This window comes from Hemitrygon akajei, chromosome 19 (genome assembly GCF_048418815.1).
Source record: "Hemitrygon akajei chromosome 19, sHemAka1.3, whole genome shotgun sequence".
NCBI lineage: Eukaryota > Metazoa > Chordata > Chondrichthyes > Myliobatiformes > Dasyatidae > Hemitrygon > Hemitrygon akajei.
In genome coordinates this window covers 41365515-41386954 of record NC_133142.1, presented here as the reverse complement: position 1 = coordinate 41386954, position 21440 = coordinate 41365515, and the positions used below count along the sequence as shown (strand labels likewise).

Here is a 21440-nt window from a genome sequence, read left to right as displayed (position 1 = left end):
GGTGCTTTGATGGCTTTGAGAATATTTAATTTTATAAGTGTTTTACTTTTCTGGCTTTGGGTGATTTTGACACTTTCAGATCAGACAAGGAGCACAGTTTAGCTGCCTCTTGAGGCTTTTAGCACCTTTTTCACAGACACGATTTGCTTTGGCTGCTCCAGGATATACTCTTTTGTCACTGCTAATTTTTCAGGCTCAACAGGAGGACATTGACCATCCTTCCCACCCAATCCCTCACCAAAAGTTCCCAGTTGATTTAACTAATTGTCTTCAATTACACCTCAATGGATCTGATACTTCAGGACCTGAAGGAGAAAGCAAGTTTTAAGTGCTTTTACAAGACATGAAAAAAGGTGCTAAATGATGTATGGAAGTGATTTATATTTTGAATCTCCTAGTCTTCCCTTTCTGCTCTCTTCACATCTTCCTCTCCTCTTTCCCTTTCTCTCTTCCTCTTTATTTCAATCGTCCAAAAATTTAGTGTATTAGTGTGTTCTCTTTCCTACAAATTACTAGGATTTATTTTGTACAACGTCGAATTGTGTAGTGACTTGCATTTTTCCCCTGTTTAGTAACATAGAGCAGGACAATGGGTTACCTCCAAATTGTTGCTGTTACAGCCTATTATTAATGACCATTACTGTGATTGAGATTGATGCTGTCTCCATAATCGAATAAAAGAGAGGCTGGGTAGGCTAACATTATTTGTTCTGCAAGCTTCCACAGCCTTATCTTTAAAGAAAGATTCCAATAGAAATGAGGTCAAACAGAGGTTAATATGATTTATTTTCGGTGTTCTTGTACTATTATAAAGAATCAGGTTACCGTGCTGAATTCTAGCCATGAACAGAGGATGTTTCAGTCTGTACTGAAAACCTATAATACTGGAAGTATCCAGCAGGTCAGACAGAGTTAACATTTCCAATCCGAGACTTTATTGGAACGGGGAAAGAGAGATAAAGAAAGGTAATTTTAAATTGCAGAGAAGAAGGTAGAGTAATGGACAAAACAAAGGGAAAAATCTGTGATCAGATGAGGTCGGGTTAAATGGGTAATTGGAGCACCTGGTGGTGATTTTTGCTGCTTTGACTGTGTTACATGTTGCTAATAGCAGCACTGAGGGCATAGCCAACAGGATAGGCTGTACTGGTTGAGAAAGAAAAAATGAACTCCAATCAGAACACAAAATATTCTTCTTCAGCACCACACTCCTCTGTTTGGTGGAACTAGTCCTCGCACTCAACAATTTCTCTTTCATTTCCTCTCACTTTACCCAGACTCAAGGTGTAGCCGTGGGCTGCCACATGGGCCCCAGCTATGCCTGTCTTTACATTGGTTATGTGGAACAGTCCATGTTCCAAACCTCCCAGGTAACGCTCCACAATTCTTGCTGCGCTACATTGACGACTGCAGCAGTGCTGATTCATGCATCAAACTTGCCTCCAACTTTCACCCTGCCCTTAAATTCACGTTTCTGACACTTTCTGATAGTCTTCACACTTCTGACCTCTGACACTTTCTGACATCTCTGACGCTTCTCTCCCCTTTGTCGATCTCTCTGCTTCAATCTCTGCAGACAAACTGTCTAATGATGTCTGTTATAAACCTAATGGCTCCCACTGCTATTTCGACTACAACTCTTCCCACCCTGTCTCCTGCAAAAATGCCATTCTATTTTCTCAGTTCCTTCATATCCACTGCACCTTTTCCGAGGAAAAGGCTTTCCTTCCCTTCCTCCACCATTGATGTGGCCCTCACCTGTATCTCCTCCATTTAAGGGACATTCATCCTCACCTCTTCTGCCTGCTGTCTTAATAGGGATAGAGTTTCTCCTACCCTCACGTACCGCTCCATGAGCCTCTGTATCCAGCTCATCATTTTCCACAACTTCTGCCATCTTCAAGTGTCCTACAACCAAAAGCATCTTTACCACCCCTTGCCAGTCTCTGCTTTCCATAGGGATCGCACCCTTTGTGATTCCCTTGTCAATTTACCCTTCCCCACCAATCTTCCTCCTGGCACTTATCCCTGCAAGTGGAAGAAGTGCTAAACCTGCCCATTCACCTCCTCCCTCGCCTCTATTCAGGGGCCCAAACTGTCATTCCAGGTGAGGCTACACTTCATCTGTAAATCTGTGGGGATCGTCTCTTGTATGCGGTACCCCTGCTGTGACATCATCTACATTGGTGAAAACCGACATAGCTTCGGGGACTCCTTGTCAAGCACCTTTGCTCCATTGCATAAAGCAGGATTTCCTAGTGACCAACCCTTTTATTTCCAATCCCCATTCCTATTCCCACCTGCTGGTCCATGGCCTCACCTACTGCCACAATGAGGCCATTCTCAGGTTTGAGGAGCAACACCTCGTATTCAGAATGGATAATCTTCAAACTGATGGCATGAACACTGATTTCTCTAACTTATTGTAATTTTCCCTCCTACCACATCCCCCACCTTCCTATTCTGGCTTTTTCCCCCTTCCTTTCCAGTAATAACAAGGTAAGATAAATATTTATTTACCTCAGAGGAAATCATTGTTGCAAAGTTGCTCAGTCAGAAATATATACTTTAAAATACAAAATGAAAGCATTGAGGTAGGAAAAAGAATATAAAATGTGCATTAAAAAGGAATAGTGCAAAATACAGATGAACAATGAAACCATATACGAGGGATGATTGATAAGTTCATGGCCTAATGTAGAAGGAGTCAATTTTAGAAAACCTAGCACATTTATTTTTCCTACAGTTACACACTTAGTCCAGTGGTCGTGGAGCATACGGATCCTTCTTTGTAGAAATCAGCATCTTGGACCTCCAGAAGTGGTCCACAGCATGGGGTGATTGATAAGTTTGTGTCCTAAGGTAGAAGGAGATGAGTTATAACTTCAAACTTTCTGCATTTTCACCCAAAGAGCTGAACTGCACATGCATGTAACGAGAGCTGTATAACTCATCTCCTTCCACCTTCGGCCACAAATTTATCAATCACCCCTACTCATTACATGCACGTGCAGCTCAACTCTTTGAGTGGTAATGCAGAAAGTTTGAAGTTAATAACTCATCTGCTTCTACCTTGGGCCACAAACTTATCAATCACCCCTGCTGTGGACCACTTCCACAAAGAAGGGATCTGTATGCTCCACGTTCGCTGGACTAAGTGTGTACATGTAGGAGGGGACTATGTTGAAAAATAAATGTGCTAGGTTTTCTAAAATTGACTTCTTCGACCTTAGGCCACAAACTTATCAATCACCCCTCGTACTTATATACTTAAGGAGGAGGAGTTGTATAGCCACAGGGAGAAAGGATCTCCTGTGGCATTCAGTGGTGCGCCTCAGTGGAATCAGCCCCTTAGTAAAGGTGATCCTCTGTTGATCCAATATGTCATGGAGTGGATGAGAGGGATTGTCCATAATGCTCCATAGTTTTTGCAGCATCCTCCTCTCAGAGACAACCACCAGGGAATCCAGTCCCAACCCCAAAACAGAACCAGCCTTCCCGACGAGTTTATCACTCTTGGTGTCAGCTGTTCTCATCCTGCCGCCCCAGCAGACTGCAGCGTAGAATAGAATGCTGGCCATCACTGAGCCGTAGAACATTTGCAGCATAGTACAGCAGATGTTTAATGACTGGCGCCTCCTGAGGAAGTACAGTCGCTTTGTCCCTTCTTGTACTGAGTAGTAAAGGGTCTCGGCCTGAAATGTCGACTGTTTCTTCATTCCCATTGATGCTGCCTGGCCTGCTGAGTTCCTACAGTGTGTATGCTGCTGTGGATTTCCAGTGTCTGCAGAATCTTTTGTATTTCAAATCAGAGAGGGCTGCTTGGAGCAAAGGCAACCAGTTCTGATGCAAACCCAATTTCAGAACTGGCATTTTTCTGCACCTTCCTTGCAGCTTAAAATTACACTTTTCCTAAATACAAATATCTGATCTTTCTTTCCAGTCCTGATGATTTGTCTTGGCCCAAAACATCTACTCTATTCTTTTCCATAAATGTTGTCTGACCTTTAGAGTTCCTCTAGCATTGTGTGTGTGTGTGTGTGTGTGTGTGTGTGTGTGTGTGTCTCTCTCTCTCTGGATTTCAGTCATTTGCAGAACTTCATCAGGACTAGACTGTTTATTCATCTTCATTGATGCTGCTTGAACTGCTAAGAATCTCCAGCATTTTCTGTGTGTTACACTTTTTCTTCTTTCTTTTCCAGTTCTGACAAGGAATTTTTGACCTGAAATGTTAATGCTGTTTCTTTTTCCCAGTTCTGACAAAGAATTTTTGACCTGAAATGTTAATGCTGTTTCTCTTTCCATGATGCTGCTGATTCTATTGAATGTTTTTCTTTTTTTTAATTTTGGTTTCCATTGCCTGCAGGTGATTTTTAATTTTTTTTTCATATTTTTAGATTTTAGTCCATTCCTTAGGTGAAGATGAGAGGAAAGAGACTGTGGATTAGTTCAAGGTTGTGAGAAGGTTAGAGATGATGCAAAGACAGCGTAAAGCCAAAATGTAAACTGTAGTTGATACATGCAGATTTTTTTGTTTCTGAGTTATTTGATTTCAAGAATGATCTGTTTCCAGTGAATTGTCAGTGCTGAATTTCCATCACAAAGCACAGAGGAAATTCTTTGAAACTTTGAAGAAAAGTTGTGGAACAAGTAAACGACTATAATAATAAAAAAGATGCAGTGTTGGCTTTAGTAGATTCAAATTGATGGACCAAGAAGGAGTTATCACATTTCAGTTGTAACATCTCCTTGAATTAATTGAAGCAGCTGCATTGAGTGTTTCCTCACCATTATTTGTCACCACAAATCAATAGTAGTATGAAATGAAAATTGCTCTGCAACAGAATTGATGGCCCTTAATCAGAAATAAATTTTTATGTATTACAGAAACACAGCCTGCAATAAATCGCAAGATTACTCAAAATGTTATCACTCTCACAAATCTACAACTGAACGACAGTGCAGTCTATCAGTGTGAAGCTTCTAATAAGCATGGATCCATTCTTGCCAATGCAGTTGTCAATGTCCTGAGTAAGTACTAATGTTGATTTTTTTTATTGTGCACTGTACCCCACCGAGAGAGGATTTGACAAGCTACTTACTCAATTTGTACTTGCAAGTTCAGTTCATAACTGTAAAAGCAAACCATTAGAAAAATACTCCACTTAAGGTTTGCATATTTATTCAATACATTGGCAGTTTATTTTACCAAAAGTATTTCTGAAGTGTACAGTGGCATTCTTGAGTTTCAAACCCTCATAGTTCATTTACTGGAAGACGACAGAAAACTACAACCTAACTAAAATTGAAAATAATATTTAATTATGTTTACATAAGTTCATATAATTTCATCTTTGTGTAAAAAAAAAAACAAACAAACTATACTCTGCAATGAGATGATAATTGGACAGATGACAGTACTATTACTGCAGCAAAGGAAGACTACAATGATTGCAGACAATCAGAATAACATTTTTCTTACTACTTCATTTGCTCTTCAATGATTTAGGAATAGTTTTCTTGTGCTGTTGCTTTCAAATGGTGTCAAGTTTTGGTTTCCATTGAGGGTGTGTCTCAGCTTTAGTTGTTTTCCTTTTAAGTTCATTGAGATGGTGACGGAGAGGGCAGTTAGGGGTCACGTTAGAGTTTAGATCTTTGGCTCCGCATTTGAAGGGCAGCAACGTGAATGTCAATGCACTTCTTTATGTAGCCAATCACAGATCTTGCATATTATTGAGGCTAATGTGATGGTTGTACCTAGCTGCCTCTCCGAACATGTCTAGACTGTGTTTTCAGAACAGTCCTGTAATACTGAGTTTGCTCCTTCTGGCCAGGTCTTTATCACTCTTTGAACTGGTGTGACATATTATATCAGTGGTCCCTATGGAGGAATTAGCATAACAGAGAAGTGGTCAGAGACTCCAATGTGAGGACAAAGAACAATTCTGTATGCAGCAGGGATGTTGGTATAAACCAGGTCTAATGTTTCTCATATCTGGCTGCAAAGGCAACATGTTGATAGAACTTAGGCAGCATTGTTTTTAAGTTAGCATGGTAGAAGTCACCAGCAGCAATAGTGTGGTATGTGATTTGCAAGTCACTGATGGCACCATAGAGCTCAGGGTGTGTTTCCCCAGCATTTTCACAGTGGAGGGGTATATATATATAGCCACAATCACAATGGCAGTGAACTCCCTCGGTGAATAGAGGGCCTGTACTTCACCATTAAGATCTCTACCATGGGCGAACAGTGGGTCGCCACTACTGAAACGTTCACACACCAGTTCTTATTAACGTTGATACGTACGCCTCCACTGCAGGTGTTGCCAGAGATCGCAAGGATTCTGTTGGAATGATAGAAACCTCTAGCATCTAACTGAATGGCTGCTACATGGTACCTTCAGCCACATTTCCATCAGGATGAGCACGCAGCTGTCCTTCATCTCATGCTGATTCAGTCTCCGTCTCGGGTAGTTCAGTGTATTTTCTGATGATTGAACACTTGAAGGCAGAATCAACTGGAGAACTAGCCTGAAGGGCTTTGCCTTTAGTTTCACATGAACACCAGCACACTTGCCTTGCTTTTGCAACACTTGTGTTGGTGTTTTCCCTGGATGGCTGTAGCAGGCGGCAACGCAGTGTGCATAAGCCCACACTCCGGAGCTCCTCGGCCATCGAACAACTTCCAGCTGAGCTAGACTTGCAGAGCTTCATGTCCTCAATGTCCATCAGTGTCCTGCGATCATAAGAAAGGCGTAAAGGATGAACAATTACACCACTAGTTGGAGCCTGAGTAGCCACTGCATCTGGACATACCGCCATCTTAAGAAAAGAAGTTTCATTGATTAAAACTAAAAATAATAATTTGAAAGAGCACAATTAATTCACAGAATTTAATTGAAGCAAAACCAAAGAATAACAAGATCTGTTACATTTTTATTAATGAGCAGCACACACAAAATGCTGGAGGAACTCAGCAAGTCAGGCAGTATGTTTGAAGAGGAATAAATAGTTGGTGCTCTGGGCCCAGAACAAATGTTGACTGTTTATTCCCCTCCATTGATGCTTCCTGACATGCTGAGTTCCTCCAGGATTTTGTGTGGGTTGCTCAACATTTTAGGCACTGAGGAATCTCTTGTGTTTGCATCGTAATTAATGATCAGTAGCTTTGTTCATGAGACTGGGACCATGCTGAATGCATTAACCATTTCTGGCAAAATACTGAAGAGATAATTATAAACTATATCCTGCTTCTTGGAACACTCACAGGAACAGAATGGGAATGGGAAGGGGGTGTCAAATGCAGGTATCTGCTGACCTTCAGAGTGCTGTTTCCATTTTTACACATTCATATTCTCAAGCTTTTTTATTTTTCTACATCAGAGTCTATGCCAGCTCTCAAAACATTCTGATCAGTCCCACATGATTCCCAGTAACTTGTTCTCAACTTGCCACCGTCCTCTCTTCCTGATTCTCCGACTACCTACCCTCTCTAACCCTTCGGTTTTCAGACCAGAATGTCATTGGGATGTGGGAGGTAACAAAAGCTCCCCAGGGGAATTTTATATGGTTCACTTGCAGAATGTGCAAGTTCCTGGCCAACAGCATCAGGATTGAGTCTGGGCTGCTGGAGCTGTGGGTTAACAGCACTACCTACAGTGTCACTGCGCAGTACTCACATACAGAAGTTCCGCGACATGCAGCTGTGTACACTGCAGCTAACAGGCAGTTGTCTATTGACCCACCAGCCAACCATCAGCACAATCAGCCCTTTTATTTGAAGGATATTGATCTATTCCTTTCTGAATGAGCTCTAATCCCAATGAACTTTTCTCCATTCTCATCCCACAAGGCTGCATTCATTTGTCTAAAGGTTTATCAAAATGGATGAAACATTTAGAATTGACAGATTACCCAGAGAGCTTGTTTTAGTTATAACCTACAAAATCAATATGAGAGGCCATGAAATTTTTGTTCTTTTATATTTAACAGCATTAAAAGGTGGATATATGCAATTTTAAATTTTTCAGTAATATGTTTACCTTCTGTGTTAGCTAATGTTTGATAAATGTCTAAATCAGATTCTGTTTCATGGTCTTAATTTGCATACATGCATACATTTTCAGCAATAATTCAATTCTTCAAATGTTGCTGATGCTAATAATTTGAGTGAATACGTCTGTCTAAAGGTTATCTCTCATGTGAATTGCGTTTTATTCCGTCAATTGCTAAGTAAGAACTGTGGCTTCAACATGCAATACAACTTAAATAGCATTTGATTTAAAATGATATATCTTGAAGGATATTTTCAACCAATTAAAAGTGTATTAAATAATTTAGAACTCTAAATTCAGTGAGTTTAAGCAAGCCAATTGAAAATTGACAGAAAGTAGAAATCAGAATTGTACAATATTATGAGAGTAAGATGGGGTTAATATTTCAACTCAAACCACTTAAACAGCTAAGGTAAAGCAGTTTGTGCATCTGCTCCATTTATCATGAATGCATATGAAATGACTGAGGTATAAATCACAGTATAGTTGTCAGGAGACTGAATTGTTACTTCAGTAACATTTATTTCAGTGACTAAGCTTCCTGAATTCACTGGCTGAAAAGGAAAAGCAATGAGCAGATTGATGGAGAGGAACTCAGTAGCTGTTGGCAGCAATGCATCATATTGTATTCTCTAAGGGTATGAACATTGCAGGAAAGGTAGCAGAGATAATCCCAAGTTATCCTTGATAAAATGTCATGGTTCTTGTGGTGAAGGTGTACTGTACTAATTTCAATTATGGTAAGTAATGGCGAGATTTTGTTCCAGCAACTATAAAGAAGCATGCTGATAGCACTTAATCTGACCGTAAGCTGTTAAATTCTCCACCACCTTTCGTAACAGAGCACTGCAGGACTGCAAAGCTATTTGCTGGAGCAACAGCAATCTGCACATTTCATGCCCAGCAAATTCTAATGGGTGTTCATTGTTGAGCTGACAATTTTGAACCTGGAGGCAAGAAAATGACCTAACAGGGGAAAGCCACAGCAACCAGTTCTCTGACTCCAATTCTGACTCTGTAGCGCAGAAGGGAAGCAGAGAGAAGAGGAAAGCAATAGTGTTAGGAGATCCAGTAGTTAGGAGAGCAGACAGGAGATTCTGTGCATGTGAAAGATAACCAGATGGTATTTTACCTCCAGATGCCAGGGTCAAGGACATCTCATTTTAAGTCCGCAGCAATCTAAAGAGGGAGTGTGAGCAGCCAAAGGTTGTGGTGCATATTGGTACCAACAGCATACTTAGGAAAAGGTCCTGATGAGTGAATATAGGGAGCTAGGATGGAAACTAAAAAGCAGAACTTCAAGGGTAGTAATCTCCGGATTGCTGCCTGTGCCATGTGCCAGTGAGGGTAAGAATAGGATGATATGGCAGATGAATGTGTGGTTGAGGAATTAGATCAGTGGGCAGTGCTTGAGATTTATGAATCATTGGGATCTCTTCTGGGAAGGTATGATCTGTACAAAAAGAATGGGTTATACCCAAACAGGAAAGGGATCAATACTCCTGTGGGTAGGTTTGCTAGAATTAGTAGGAAGGATTCAAAATAGGTTGTCAAAGTGCTAGATCAGAGGATGAGGCAGTTGGTGTAAAGGCAGATGCATTATGTAGTGAGACTGTGAGGAAGGTTAGGCATTGGAACAGGCTTAATTGCAGTCAGTTGGATGGCTTGGAATTCGTCTTTTTCAATGAAGAAACTATCAGGGACAAGGCTGATGAACTGAGAGCATGGAGCTACAATGTTGTGGTAATTACAGATACTTGGTTGTAACAAGAGTAGAAATGACTGCTGGATGTTCTAGGGTTTAGATATTATGGTATGGACAGGGAGGGAGGTAAAACAGGTGGGATAGTCCTAACTGGGGATAGCCTCACATCTGCAGAAAGGGAGGACATTGTGTAGGGATTGTCTACAGAGTCGGTGTGGTTGCAAGTCAGAAATGTAAGGAAGAAATCATTCTATTTGGGTGTATTCTATAAAATTGACAATAACAACAGAGACACTGAGGAACAGATTGGGAGGCAGATTATAAAAAGGTGCATAAATAACAGGGTTGTTATTGGGGTGTGTCAGGCCTGAACAAGCAGGCACCTCCCAATTTCCACACAGCTAACAGGAGTTACGTGCCACTTGCTTCCAACCCATCACCTGCAGCCTATTTAACCCCACCACTTATCAACAATCCTTGTTCACTCAATGAACCAGCTTCTCTCAACTAGTTGTTTCTAGCCTTCAGTTACCTTGTTGCCTGAGTGTTTATTATCTCTCTTGTTTTCTGGCCTCCTGTGACTTGTTGTATTTTTTTGCAATTGGTTATTAAAATCAGGAGGCATGGGATTCAGCGAGACTTGGCTGCGTGGATTCAGAGTTGACATGCCCACAGAAGGAGAGGGTGGTAGTAGATGGAGTATATTCTGATGGGAATATTCCTAGAGGTTGGTGTCCAGTGGTGTTCAGCAGGAATCAGTTTCTGGACCCTTGCTCTGTGATTTTTATAAATAACTTCGATGTGGAGGTGGTAGGTGTATTAGTAAGTTTGCAGACGGCACAAAGTTTGATGTTGTGGATAGTGCATAAGGTTCTCGTACAGGACATTGATAGGATACAGAGCTGGCCTGAGGAATGGCAAATGGCGTTTCAATCCGGTAAAGTGTAAAGACAATGCAGGGTTAATGGCAAGATTCTGGACACTGTAGAAGAACAGAAGGATCTTGGGTTCGAGTCCATAGATCCCTTATGATTGCCATGGAAGTTGATAGGGTGGTTAGAAGACATGTGGTGTGTTGCTGTTCTTTAGTCAAGACATTCAGCCTGAGATAATGTTGAAGCTCAATAAAGCTCTGATTACAATTTACTTGGAAGTATTGCCTTTTCTCTTTGGAGCAAAGGAGGATGAGAGGTAACCTGATAGAGGTGCATGAGATGATAAAAGGTATAGATAGAGTTGTCAGCTGTTGCCTTTTTCCCAGGGTGGCAGTAGCTAATACGAGAGGACGTAATTTATGGTCATTGAAGGAAAATATAGAGGTGGTGTCATAGATAGGTTTTCTGCATTGAATGCTGTATGCATGGAACATGCTGCCTACCAGTGGTGATAGGAGAGGTAGATACATCAGAGAAATCTAACTCTTAGTCAAGAATATGAACAAAAGGAAAATGGAGAAAGGGAATGGTTAGATTGATCTTGGAGTAGGTTAAAAGTTTGTCTCGGCGTTGCGGCCAAAAGGTCTGTACTGTCCTACGATTTATCCTTTTCTGCATAATGGGATCTACTTGGTACCATGACACTCTGATTACAAGGACCATGCTTCAGTTACGGCATCCAATAGTATACAAAGCAGATGCAACTGTGACAGCTCATTTCACAAGTATCAGGCAGGAATCTTCCTCTGCATATTTCTTACACCAACAGCAGCTGACCTAACTTAACAGCCATGCTTTTCAAGATTTGGTGAATCTGGTCATTGGTAGGGCTACCAACTCAATCCTGGGACTAAGATTCTCTCTCCAACAGAGAGCAGAGTCTGTCTTTGAATTGTCCTCAATTAATGTTTTCTCAAATCCTTCAGTTGAGATATAGTGCCATTTCCTTGGTATTGCTGTACTTAACAAATGAACTTGGGAATATAGATCATAATTCCTTGAAAAATAGCATCACAGATAGATAAGGTAGTATATTAAAAGAGAGCTTTTAGCATATTGGCCTTCATAATTCAGCATAACATACAACAGGAGTTGGATGTTATATTGAAGATGTACAAGACATAGTGAGGGCTAATTTAGAATATTATGTACAGTTCTGGTCACCTATCTGCAGGAAATGTATCATGAAGCTTGAAGGAATGCAAAGAAAAATTACAAGGATGTTGCTGGAACTTAAGGACCTGATTTACAGGGAAAGGTTGAATAGGTTAGGTCTTAGTTCCTAGGAGCACAGGAGAATAAGGTATATAAAATTATGAGGGGCATAGATACAGTCTCTGCATGTAGGCTTTTCTTCCCCTCAGGTTGACTGAAACTAGAACTAGAAGTCATAGGTTTAGTGTGAAAAGTGAAATATTCAGGCGGAATCTGAGCGGGAGCTTCTTCACTCAGAGGTGGGTGTGAGTGTGGCACTGCTGGCAGAAGTGGTAGATTTAGGTTTAATTGTAACACCTCATCAGAGTTCAGATAGGTACATGAATGGGAGGGGTATGGAGGGATATGTTCTGGGTGCACGTAGATGGAACAAGGCAAAATATCAGACCAGCATGGACTGGATGGGCCCAAGGGTCTCTTTCAATGCTGCAGTACTTTATTCTGAATGTCTTAATGAAAGGTGTGATTTTGTAAATATGACTGATTAGATTGTTTGACAAGTTGCTGGGATAGCTCTCATTGTTTAGACAATGCCACCGCATTTTCCTAAGGACCTTGGCATATTGATGGGACTGGGTGTGTTCTTCAGCAATACTGTATGATCTATCAGGTTTTATTCTGACTACTTTCTTGTAAAAACTAAGAATGACTGATTAAGCTATTGGGGCATTTCAGAAGACAGTTAAGAATTATTACTGCTGCACTGTAGTAACACAAAAACATAATTGGATTATGAACAGAGTTTTCCATCCATGATTGGTGAATTGAATAATTTTTATACTATCCTGGAGTTCCACACATTATTATTGATTCTGTGTTATTCTTTGTTGTTCAGTTAATTGGATTTAAATTACTCACGTGGAATGGTGGGATTTGAACTCACATTTTTAGTTTGTTAGACTAACACAGTATTTAAAAACTGTTATCCCTGATCTCAAATTATTTATATTGATATCAGAACCTTCAACTGATTCAGGTTTCATAAGCTGCTGATAGTAAAATCAGATTAATGCATTCATCATTGTGCACAACTATGAACCTCACATTGCTACTTTTACAAACACTGTCCTCTTTGTTGATCATTAGCTAGTTCAGATGTTTCAACTGCATTGCTTGCAGGCTTCTAAGCTACCGTTGGCAGAAATAAAACAACTTCTAGTCTCAGTAGATTTCTTCTTGTATATAATTTGTCAGTTGAATTGGGTGTGTCGACATGCATCAATCTGGGCTAGCTGAGTTCCAACAAACTCTAGAATGGTAACTAGTAAATAGCATATGCTTAAAACATCATGTATCTTCAAAGAATTGTGTTGTTCTGCAGGAAATAGGCCTTTGTATTGATTTTTTTTTCTTACTATTACCAACAGATCTTGCACCAATGATGCTTACTCCTGATGACCAGAGATATATTGCAATCGAAGGAAAAACAGCTTACCTTTACTGTAAAGTCTTTGGCTCTCCTTCTCCTACTATACGTTGGTAAGATTTTTTTTTGTTTTATCCATCTTGTACAATTCTGCTATCAATGGAAGCAGGGAATCCAGCCGGGTGATTCCCTGACCATGCAAAATGCTTCATCATCAGTGTTTTCCAATGAGCACCAATATTAGCGTGGTTGAGAAAGGCTTTGTCCATCTGCCCTTTCGGGTATGATCAGCAAATTTACCATATCACATGCTGATGTCATGATGGCTGCACTGCAAAGGAGACAATTATTCACCTCTTCAGTGACTGAGACTTTGACAGGAAGGGGTGGGATAGTATGCAATGTAAGTCTTTGTTGAGGTTTTGTTCCAAGCAGCTGGATAACAGAAGTTTCTGTGTAATAGAGTCAGTTGCTATGGAAGCACATCTGACTAATGTCATCTGCTGCTGGAATGCCTTCAGACATAGTGAAAGACATCGTCTAATCTGCCCAAAACTCACTGACCTTCCAGATCATGTTCATGATCAAGTGCTGTGAATTGGCTTGGTCTAAGGTCCAGTAGCCATGTCACATCAGGCTTAGGACTGTCCTGCCAGTGTTAGAATCCCATTAGATATTGCTTTAAGTTTGTAATAAGGATTAGTTTCGATCAAAAAATAACTCCACTTTAAAATATAGCCCCAGAATATTTTAGTCAGCACCAGACTTCGAGGTGAGTGGTCCTGGGTTCCAATCCAGTTGATTCCTTGCACGTTTTCCATCTGTTCTGGGCTGAGCACTGAGCTAGAAACATGGCCTCGTAAAGAAAAAGAACATAGACAAAATCCTAAAGAAACGGCAAGGTTGCTTCCGATGTACCACAAGGCGTGGAGAGGAAAAACAGCAAAATATTATCTTTCGTTATGGTTATACTGTTCGTTCATTTTAAATTAATATGGCTTTCCCACTGTTTTTGCTAGGTTGAAAGAAGACATGGAAACAGAAATTGAGGGCCCAAATTATTTTAAGCATACAAATGGTACTTTAGAAATAAAGGATGTTCAGAGGGAAGATGCTGGATTCTACACTTGTTGGGCAAGTAATGTATTAGGAAATGACACCACTACCTGCATGTTAGAAGTCCGGGGTAAGTTAATTAAGTCTATTTAGCTGTGGTTATTTTAAATATCTGATTTATAAAATTGCAAATTTATACCTAAAGTACTTCAAAATATAGTGGAATAATTTTAATTAATCTTCTCTCTATGAATATTAACAGAATAATAGGATGTTGCATAGGGATTAATTCTAATTCAGTGATAATAATAAATAATTTTTCACCTCAATTTAAGAATGTTCTCTTGTGACCTGTCACTACACTGCAATCAACTCTACTCTCAATTTACAAGCCTTTTTTAACTATGACAAATGATGCTTAGTGTTAGCAATAAATGGCAATTTAAGTCCCAGCTTGTTATGTGAGTTGAAAATCCTTGAGAGTGAAAATGAAGTGGAGAGTGGTTGTGGGAAAGCGATGGTGAGAGATAGGATGGAGAGGGATAGGAGGGAAGGCAAAACCCATAGTAGAATTGATATGAAACAAATGATGGTTTGTATATACAGTATGTATATATCACTTGCTCGGTCAGTACCCTGAAAAGGTACATTACATTTTTTATTATCCCATTTTAAAGTTTTGTTGTTAATAAAATGTTTCAGTTATTTGCATTAGTGGTTTATAAGTGTTCAGATATTTTTGACTGAAATTAATGAGCTCTGAGTCTCAAACAGAATTTTCAGATCAATGGTAATGGGGCTAAAACTGTTTTAATTTGCAGCTTTTGGTTTAATTATTTTAAATATTTATTGGAATGTAACCACTTCATGAATTGGATGTTTTAATAAGCAATGTATAAGATTATCAACAATAGTAGTCATTGATACATTTAAAAAAACAACCTATAACTTCCAAATTCAGTGTTTGGTACGTATAAAATTCTAAAGGGATTGGACAGGCTAGATGCAGGAAGATTGTTTCCGATGTTGGGGAAGTCCAGAACGAGGGGTCACAGTTTAAGGATAAAGCGGAAGTTTTTTGGGACCGAGATGAGGAAAAACTTCTTCACACAGAGAGTGGTGAATCTGTGGAATTCTCTGCCACAGGAAACAGTTGAGGCTGGTTTATTGGCTGTATTTAAGAGGAAGTTAGATATGGCCCTTGTAGCTAAAGGAATCAGGGGGTATGGAGAGAAAGCAGGTACAGGGTTCTGAGTTGGATGATCAGCCATGATCATACTGAATGGTGGTGCAGGCTCGAAGGGCCGAATGGCCTACTCCTGCACCTATTTTCTATGTTTCTATATTTACATTTGTAATCCAACTTTGCAGTGTTCTGCAAGTACATTCATTATGTGGCTGGGTATTGGTAAAACTTTCGAAGGTGGATCAGAAAAGAGATGCAATTGCGTTTTTTGTCAGGCTCAGCAACAATGATATTCTGCAAATTGCAATTGTGATGACAAAATTATTTGCACATATTGTCCATACTGTGTGAAGCCAACAGCATATCTGTATGTATACAGTTAATGATGGAAATCTGCTAATTGGTGTTAGTGACATTGTGTTCACTGAAGGGTGCACTTCCGTAGCATTCAAAGATATTACTGATACAGAATGAGTTATTTAATAAAAATCTAATCTAAATGTTCACATTGAAAGAGATTGAAATGTTACATCTTGTTGAATGACTATAATTTCATAATAATATATCAAGCAACATCATCTCCAAAAAAAAAATTCTGTGCAGAATGTCAACTGCTCAATTCCTAGATTAAAAAATCCATTCATTTTTAAGACAGTTATTTGTTCATGTATATTCATTATTCTTTGACCTCTAAATCCCACATAAATGGTTCAATCCTTATTTTGTTCTCTGAGAAGTGGCAGTAGTACTTTATAACCATGTGATTATCTGGTTGTAAGAATTGTTCAGACTGATTGGATTGCAGTCTGCTCTATGACTTGATAGTTTGACTCATAATCCATGTGATCTTGCACTTTATTGTTTATCTGCTCTGCAGTTTCTCTAACTGTTATATTTTATTCTACATTGTTATTGTCCTATTTTGTTCTATCTCAATGCATTATGTAATGATCTGATCTGTATGAACAGTATGCAAGACTAGCTTTTCACTGTACCTTGGTACATGTGATAATAACAAACCAGTCCCCTTTTGAATTCCAATATATCTCAATATCACAGTCCCCAACAGAATGTGCCAGATTGTAGCTCACGTCAGAAATGGCCTATCATTTCAAAAGTGAGCAAGAGAAAATCTGCAGATGCTCAAAATCCAAGCAACATGCACAAAATGCTGGAGGAACTCAGCAGGCCAGGCAGCATCTATGGAAAAGAGTACAGTTGACGTTTTGGGCCTGGTCTCGGCTCAAAATGTTGACCGTTCTCTTTTCCATAGATGCTGCCTGGACCTGCAGAGTTCCTCCAGCATTTTGTGTGTGTGTGTGTGTTGCTATCATTTCAAAAGATTCTGCAAACATTTTGTTCCTTTGATTGGAACATCCATCTGAAAATCCAGGCTAAGTGATACATATTGAATACGAGTCGTTTAAAGTTGTTTTTTTGTGAGAAAAGCACACTGAAGCACAATGTTTAATGCTGTTAATCTCATCTGTTCATAGTTGACACACTAACTCTGTTAAGCATTCTGTTCCTTAGCCTTTCGGTATTTCAATATATTGGAAATTTTCCTTATTACATCTGTTTGCCTTAGTGACTTTCCATTGGCAAAGAGTTCCACATTCAAACCATTTGAAAGATGCTTCTTTTGATTTCCCCTTCCTCGCTGCCTTTGTAAGGTGTATTTATCCTTTATTTTTGGTGCTTGGTTATATTCAAGGTTACCTTGTAAAACCCATTCATGAGTTTAGAAGGACTTGAATCAGTCATTTCCAAGGATTCTCTCTCATGAAGAATAGAGAGCAGACTTATTCAGCTTTTCCTGTTAGCTGTAATCTCTCTAGCCTTTTTGTGCATTCTCCACTGCTTCACAATGTAGAATGGAGACCAGGTAGTGTTCAGTTCATTAACTGTGGCTTCACTACTGCTTTATACATTCATCCTCCTTCCTTTTGATTCTATACCCCTTGACCTATACCTGATACATTGCTACTTAAACTACTAATAATGCATGGCTTTCTACTTGAATTGAAATTTTTTTTTGCTTTGCTTCCTCAGTCAGTTTTTATTTCACTTTCTTCCTTATCACAATACCCTTGTTTGAGTATTAATTTACAATTTACCTGCCCTTTCTGTGAGTTTTCTAATATCTCCTTGGGTAATGCTCCATTCTCTCCCACTAATTTGGGAATAAATATTTTTTTAATATTCAGTTACTTGCTAGTATATCCAAATCATAATCCACATTAAGAATTAAAGTGATTCTGGTATCAGTCTCCATGGAATACTTACCATCTCTTTGAGTAACTACTTGAATATTACTTGCTGCTTATTATTCTTGGGTCAACTTGCTTTCTATTTAGCTGTACCCTGACCGACAATGCCCCAAACCAGGGGCCTTCAGGTAAGCTTGTATGCTACCTTTTAACTGGAATTAATTCAAAGTTTTGATCTTGATGAGTCTTAAAGCAGGGATTCCCAACCTTTTTAATGCCATGGACCTCTACCATTAAGTAAGGGTCAGTGGACCTCAGGTTGGGGACCCCTGCTCTGGATCCAAGTGACGATTTGGCATCAGGTGGTGCAGTGAATTGTCTGTGCCCCTTGATGGGAGGCAAGGTTGTGGGTACAGCTTGGCAGGCTGAAAAGTTTTAAAGGAAGTCTCTGAGGGTTTTGTATATGGCATCCTTGCCCTAATCAGCAAAGGTTTTAAGCTATGGATTGGGTTAAGTGGCGGTTCTGTGTTATGATCAGGTTAACTTGAAGCTTTGCTGCTAGGGAACAGAGGTGACTTCAGCACAAGGTTGTAGCTGCAACCCCAGTAGATTTAGTAGAGGTAAAAGTGATAAGCTGGTTTATTATTGCTGGTCACTGGCCATGGGAGATGGTAGAGTGCTGCTGATGACAAAGGTTGTCAGGTGTTTAGACCTTGTCATAGAAATTCAATGGCAGAGGGTGCTTGTGTGGATGATAAGAGAGATGGGGATGGTGTTGTGGGGAGGGGTTTATGCTGGTGGTCCAGCAATCAGATGAGTATGAGGATTGGTTTGAACTTGCATGCTTAATTTTATTGGGTCTGTTCCTCTGCACTTGGTTAGTTCAGATTTAAGGTCATTGGCAAAAGAACAGTAAGTGAGAGCACATACTTATTTTGGCACAGCATACCATGATATTCCAGACTTTAAAGTGAAGCAGGTTCAGTAATGCCTTTCAAAAAGGAATTGTATAAACACTTGAAAAAGAGAAAGTTTTCAGGGTTATAGTGTCAGAGTAGTTGAATAGACTATTCAGGTAGTTCTTTCACAGTGAACAACCACACTCAAAATCAGCTGACTGGCCTTTTGTGCTCTTTAATTTTATATCTCCAGAAAATTTAATCCCAATTCATTACCTGCATTTTTCTCTGTATTTAAATTGCCATGTGCAATGTTAATGATCCATAAGAGTTTACCTCAGCACTCAAAAGCAAATTGGAAGAGAAATTTTTAGTTTGAGAATTAATGTTTTGAATATGCAGACGCTGCACTTTATAGCTAATTTTTCTGCATTAACCCCTATTAAACTCTAGTCTGCACTTCAGTACACGACACACTGTAATTAGGTAGTAGTACTATGGGACTGGATCTCAGATTATAACCACATGCAATTGTTGTATAATATTTCAGTGTAAATGTACCTTTTCTTGGATGTAATTTCAGATTATGGAAGTGGCATTTCTAGTCATAGCTATCTTTTTCAGAAGAAAGCTGTCTGCTCTTCCAGCTTTTGTGTTTTAATATTTGATGACACATTACGATTTGACCTTTAAAGCCATTTAAAATCATATACTGGCAGTAATAGGACAGTAATTAACAATGTCCCTGTGTTTAGAATATAGATTAATAAATTCTAGTTAGATTAAAAATTATGCAAATTTTACTTCCCCTAAGGATTTGTCAGAAATATGTGACGAATCAGGAATTGTATTATATTGTTTCTATTTTTTAAAGAATTTTAGCAATAAATTACATCATTGCTTTTGACCTCGATCTAGATGTGGTTAGAAATAGCACAAATAATTTGCTACAATATTGCATGCTGCAGAAAATCCTGAGAAGTTCTACAGCTATTTTCCATATGTTTCCCTACAACAGTACAAAGATTTTTTTCTGAGGCAGCAGTGAGGAATGGGAGGAGGTGGAGAATGAGATTCAAAGTTAGATTTTCCAGGAGGTGCATCAGAATCTCAGTGTTCTCTTGGCATGATGTTGGCAAGGGAAATGTATTTCTGTCGTTCACGAGATAAAATGCTGAATCTTTAATACAAGCCTGCAGGTGGTGCTGTCGTATTAAATAGATCAGATAAACTCAGAAGCACGATCAGCAGGAAGTTAGTGGTCAAAAGCAGGAGTGAAAGTAAGTAGTCCAGGAGAGGGCCTCACTTTCCCGCAGAGATGCACACTAATTGACAGGATGCTGGATTGTACAGGAACTCCACACAAAGGTCTGGGTGTTGGTGAAGGGTGTCTAGATCAACCCGTGGGGTGCAGATTTTCCTGATGAATCGGCACATGGGCAAATAAATGTCAGTATCCTCTCCTGAGCCATCATCACATCTCTGAGCAATTTCTTCCAGTCCTTCAAGACTAACTTCAGGACCAGCTGTCTATATTGATCTCTGTTGCCACAAGAGATTTGCTTGGTTGAAAATATTTTTCTCAATGTCTGCATGAGAAAGTATTATATCCTCACTAACTAGCCAGTGAGTGCCCAAAATGAAGAGAGAGTATCCAGCCTGTCGAGTCTTTGTGATGGGAGCAAGAAGCTGTGGAGCATACGATATCCCAGACAACTCAAGTGCCACCTGCACCACCAGTCACGGAATTTATGGGTCCCACATATGATGACACTACTAAAGCAAGTCACCCTCGCTTCAGAGTGTCTTCCTAAGAAGAAGTAGCTTTATTGTCCTGAGAAGCTTTAGTTGCTGAAGTCCTTTGTCAGAATTGGAGGTCGTGGAAATGGAAAATGCACATATACTCAAATTCTGCCTTGCCCCACTTTGCCTCCATTTTAGAGACAAGTACATGTTCTCACCATGAGAAAGATAAATATTATTTTAATTTCCTATGATATTAGCACCAGGCTATTGCAAATATGTACTGATGTGGGGTACAATAGTATAGTCAAATTTTCTCTCCAACAATGCTCCAGTGAATTTGCTTCTCCCCTCTTATGTGAGCTGGGTGCGTGACTACCCCATAGATAGACTTCAATAAAGGTTTGCAGCCCCCAAGATTAGATGAGAAAAGGTAAGCTCATTTGTTTGCCTTCTCAATTCTTTGCAAAACAGCATAAATACTCATTGCCATTGCAGACTACATTTAAGGATAACAAGGATTGTAATGTGGATGAGAAGACCACCTTCTCTGGGTTTCCCATCAAGCTGCATGCCATCAAAACTTGAAAATATTTCTGCGTCTCCTCTCCAGGCCAAATAAATACTGGTCTTGCCAGCAATGCTTAGATCTTGAAAAATGATAGAACAAAAATGACTGGCAAGAATAAGAGTTCAGGCAACACAAGGGGGGAAAAAAACCCACTTTCAATGAACAATTAGTCATCACCTGAAATTCAGTGTCTGACAAGATAGTATGGGGAAAACCAGTCGTTCCTTTCATAAAAGAACTCGTTAGATATTTCAAAGTTGAATAAATGCAGGACTGCACAGAAAGACAGGAAAAATGGCATATGATTGATGAAAATGACTTTGCAGAGAGCTTGCATAAGTTGAACAGGCTGAATAGCCTCTGTGCTACAACAATTCTATGGTTCCCTAATTGCACCAAGGATGATGATAGAAAAAAATTAGTAATGCTTTGGGTGACAAATATCCTTCTTTATTAGCAAATGCAAAATTTATTGATGATTGACCTCCGAAGTTAAATTA

The 21440-nt window shown here is 39.5% G+C and overlaps 1 protein-coding gene across 10 annotated transcripts in view; it reads left to right on the top strand.

Annotated features, from left to right (window-relative positions):
• chl1b (cell adhesion molecule L1-like b) overlaps positions 1 to 21440 on the top strand; it is a 920799-nt gene that overhangs the window by 455568 nt on the left and 443791 nt on the right. For all 10 annotated transcript variants that reach the window (XM_073072426.1, XM_073072427.1, XM_073072429.1 and 7 more), the window contains 3 exons: positions 4888 to 5031; positions 13277 to 13388; positions 14295 to 14461. In XM_073072426.1, coding sequence (XP_072928527.1) covers positions 4888 to 5031; positions 13277 to 13388; positions 14295 to 14461 — 423 coding nt within the window. The remainder of the gene's footprint in view (positions 1 to 4887; positions 5032 to 13276; positions 13389 to 14294; positions 14462 to 21440) is intronic.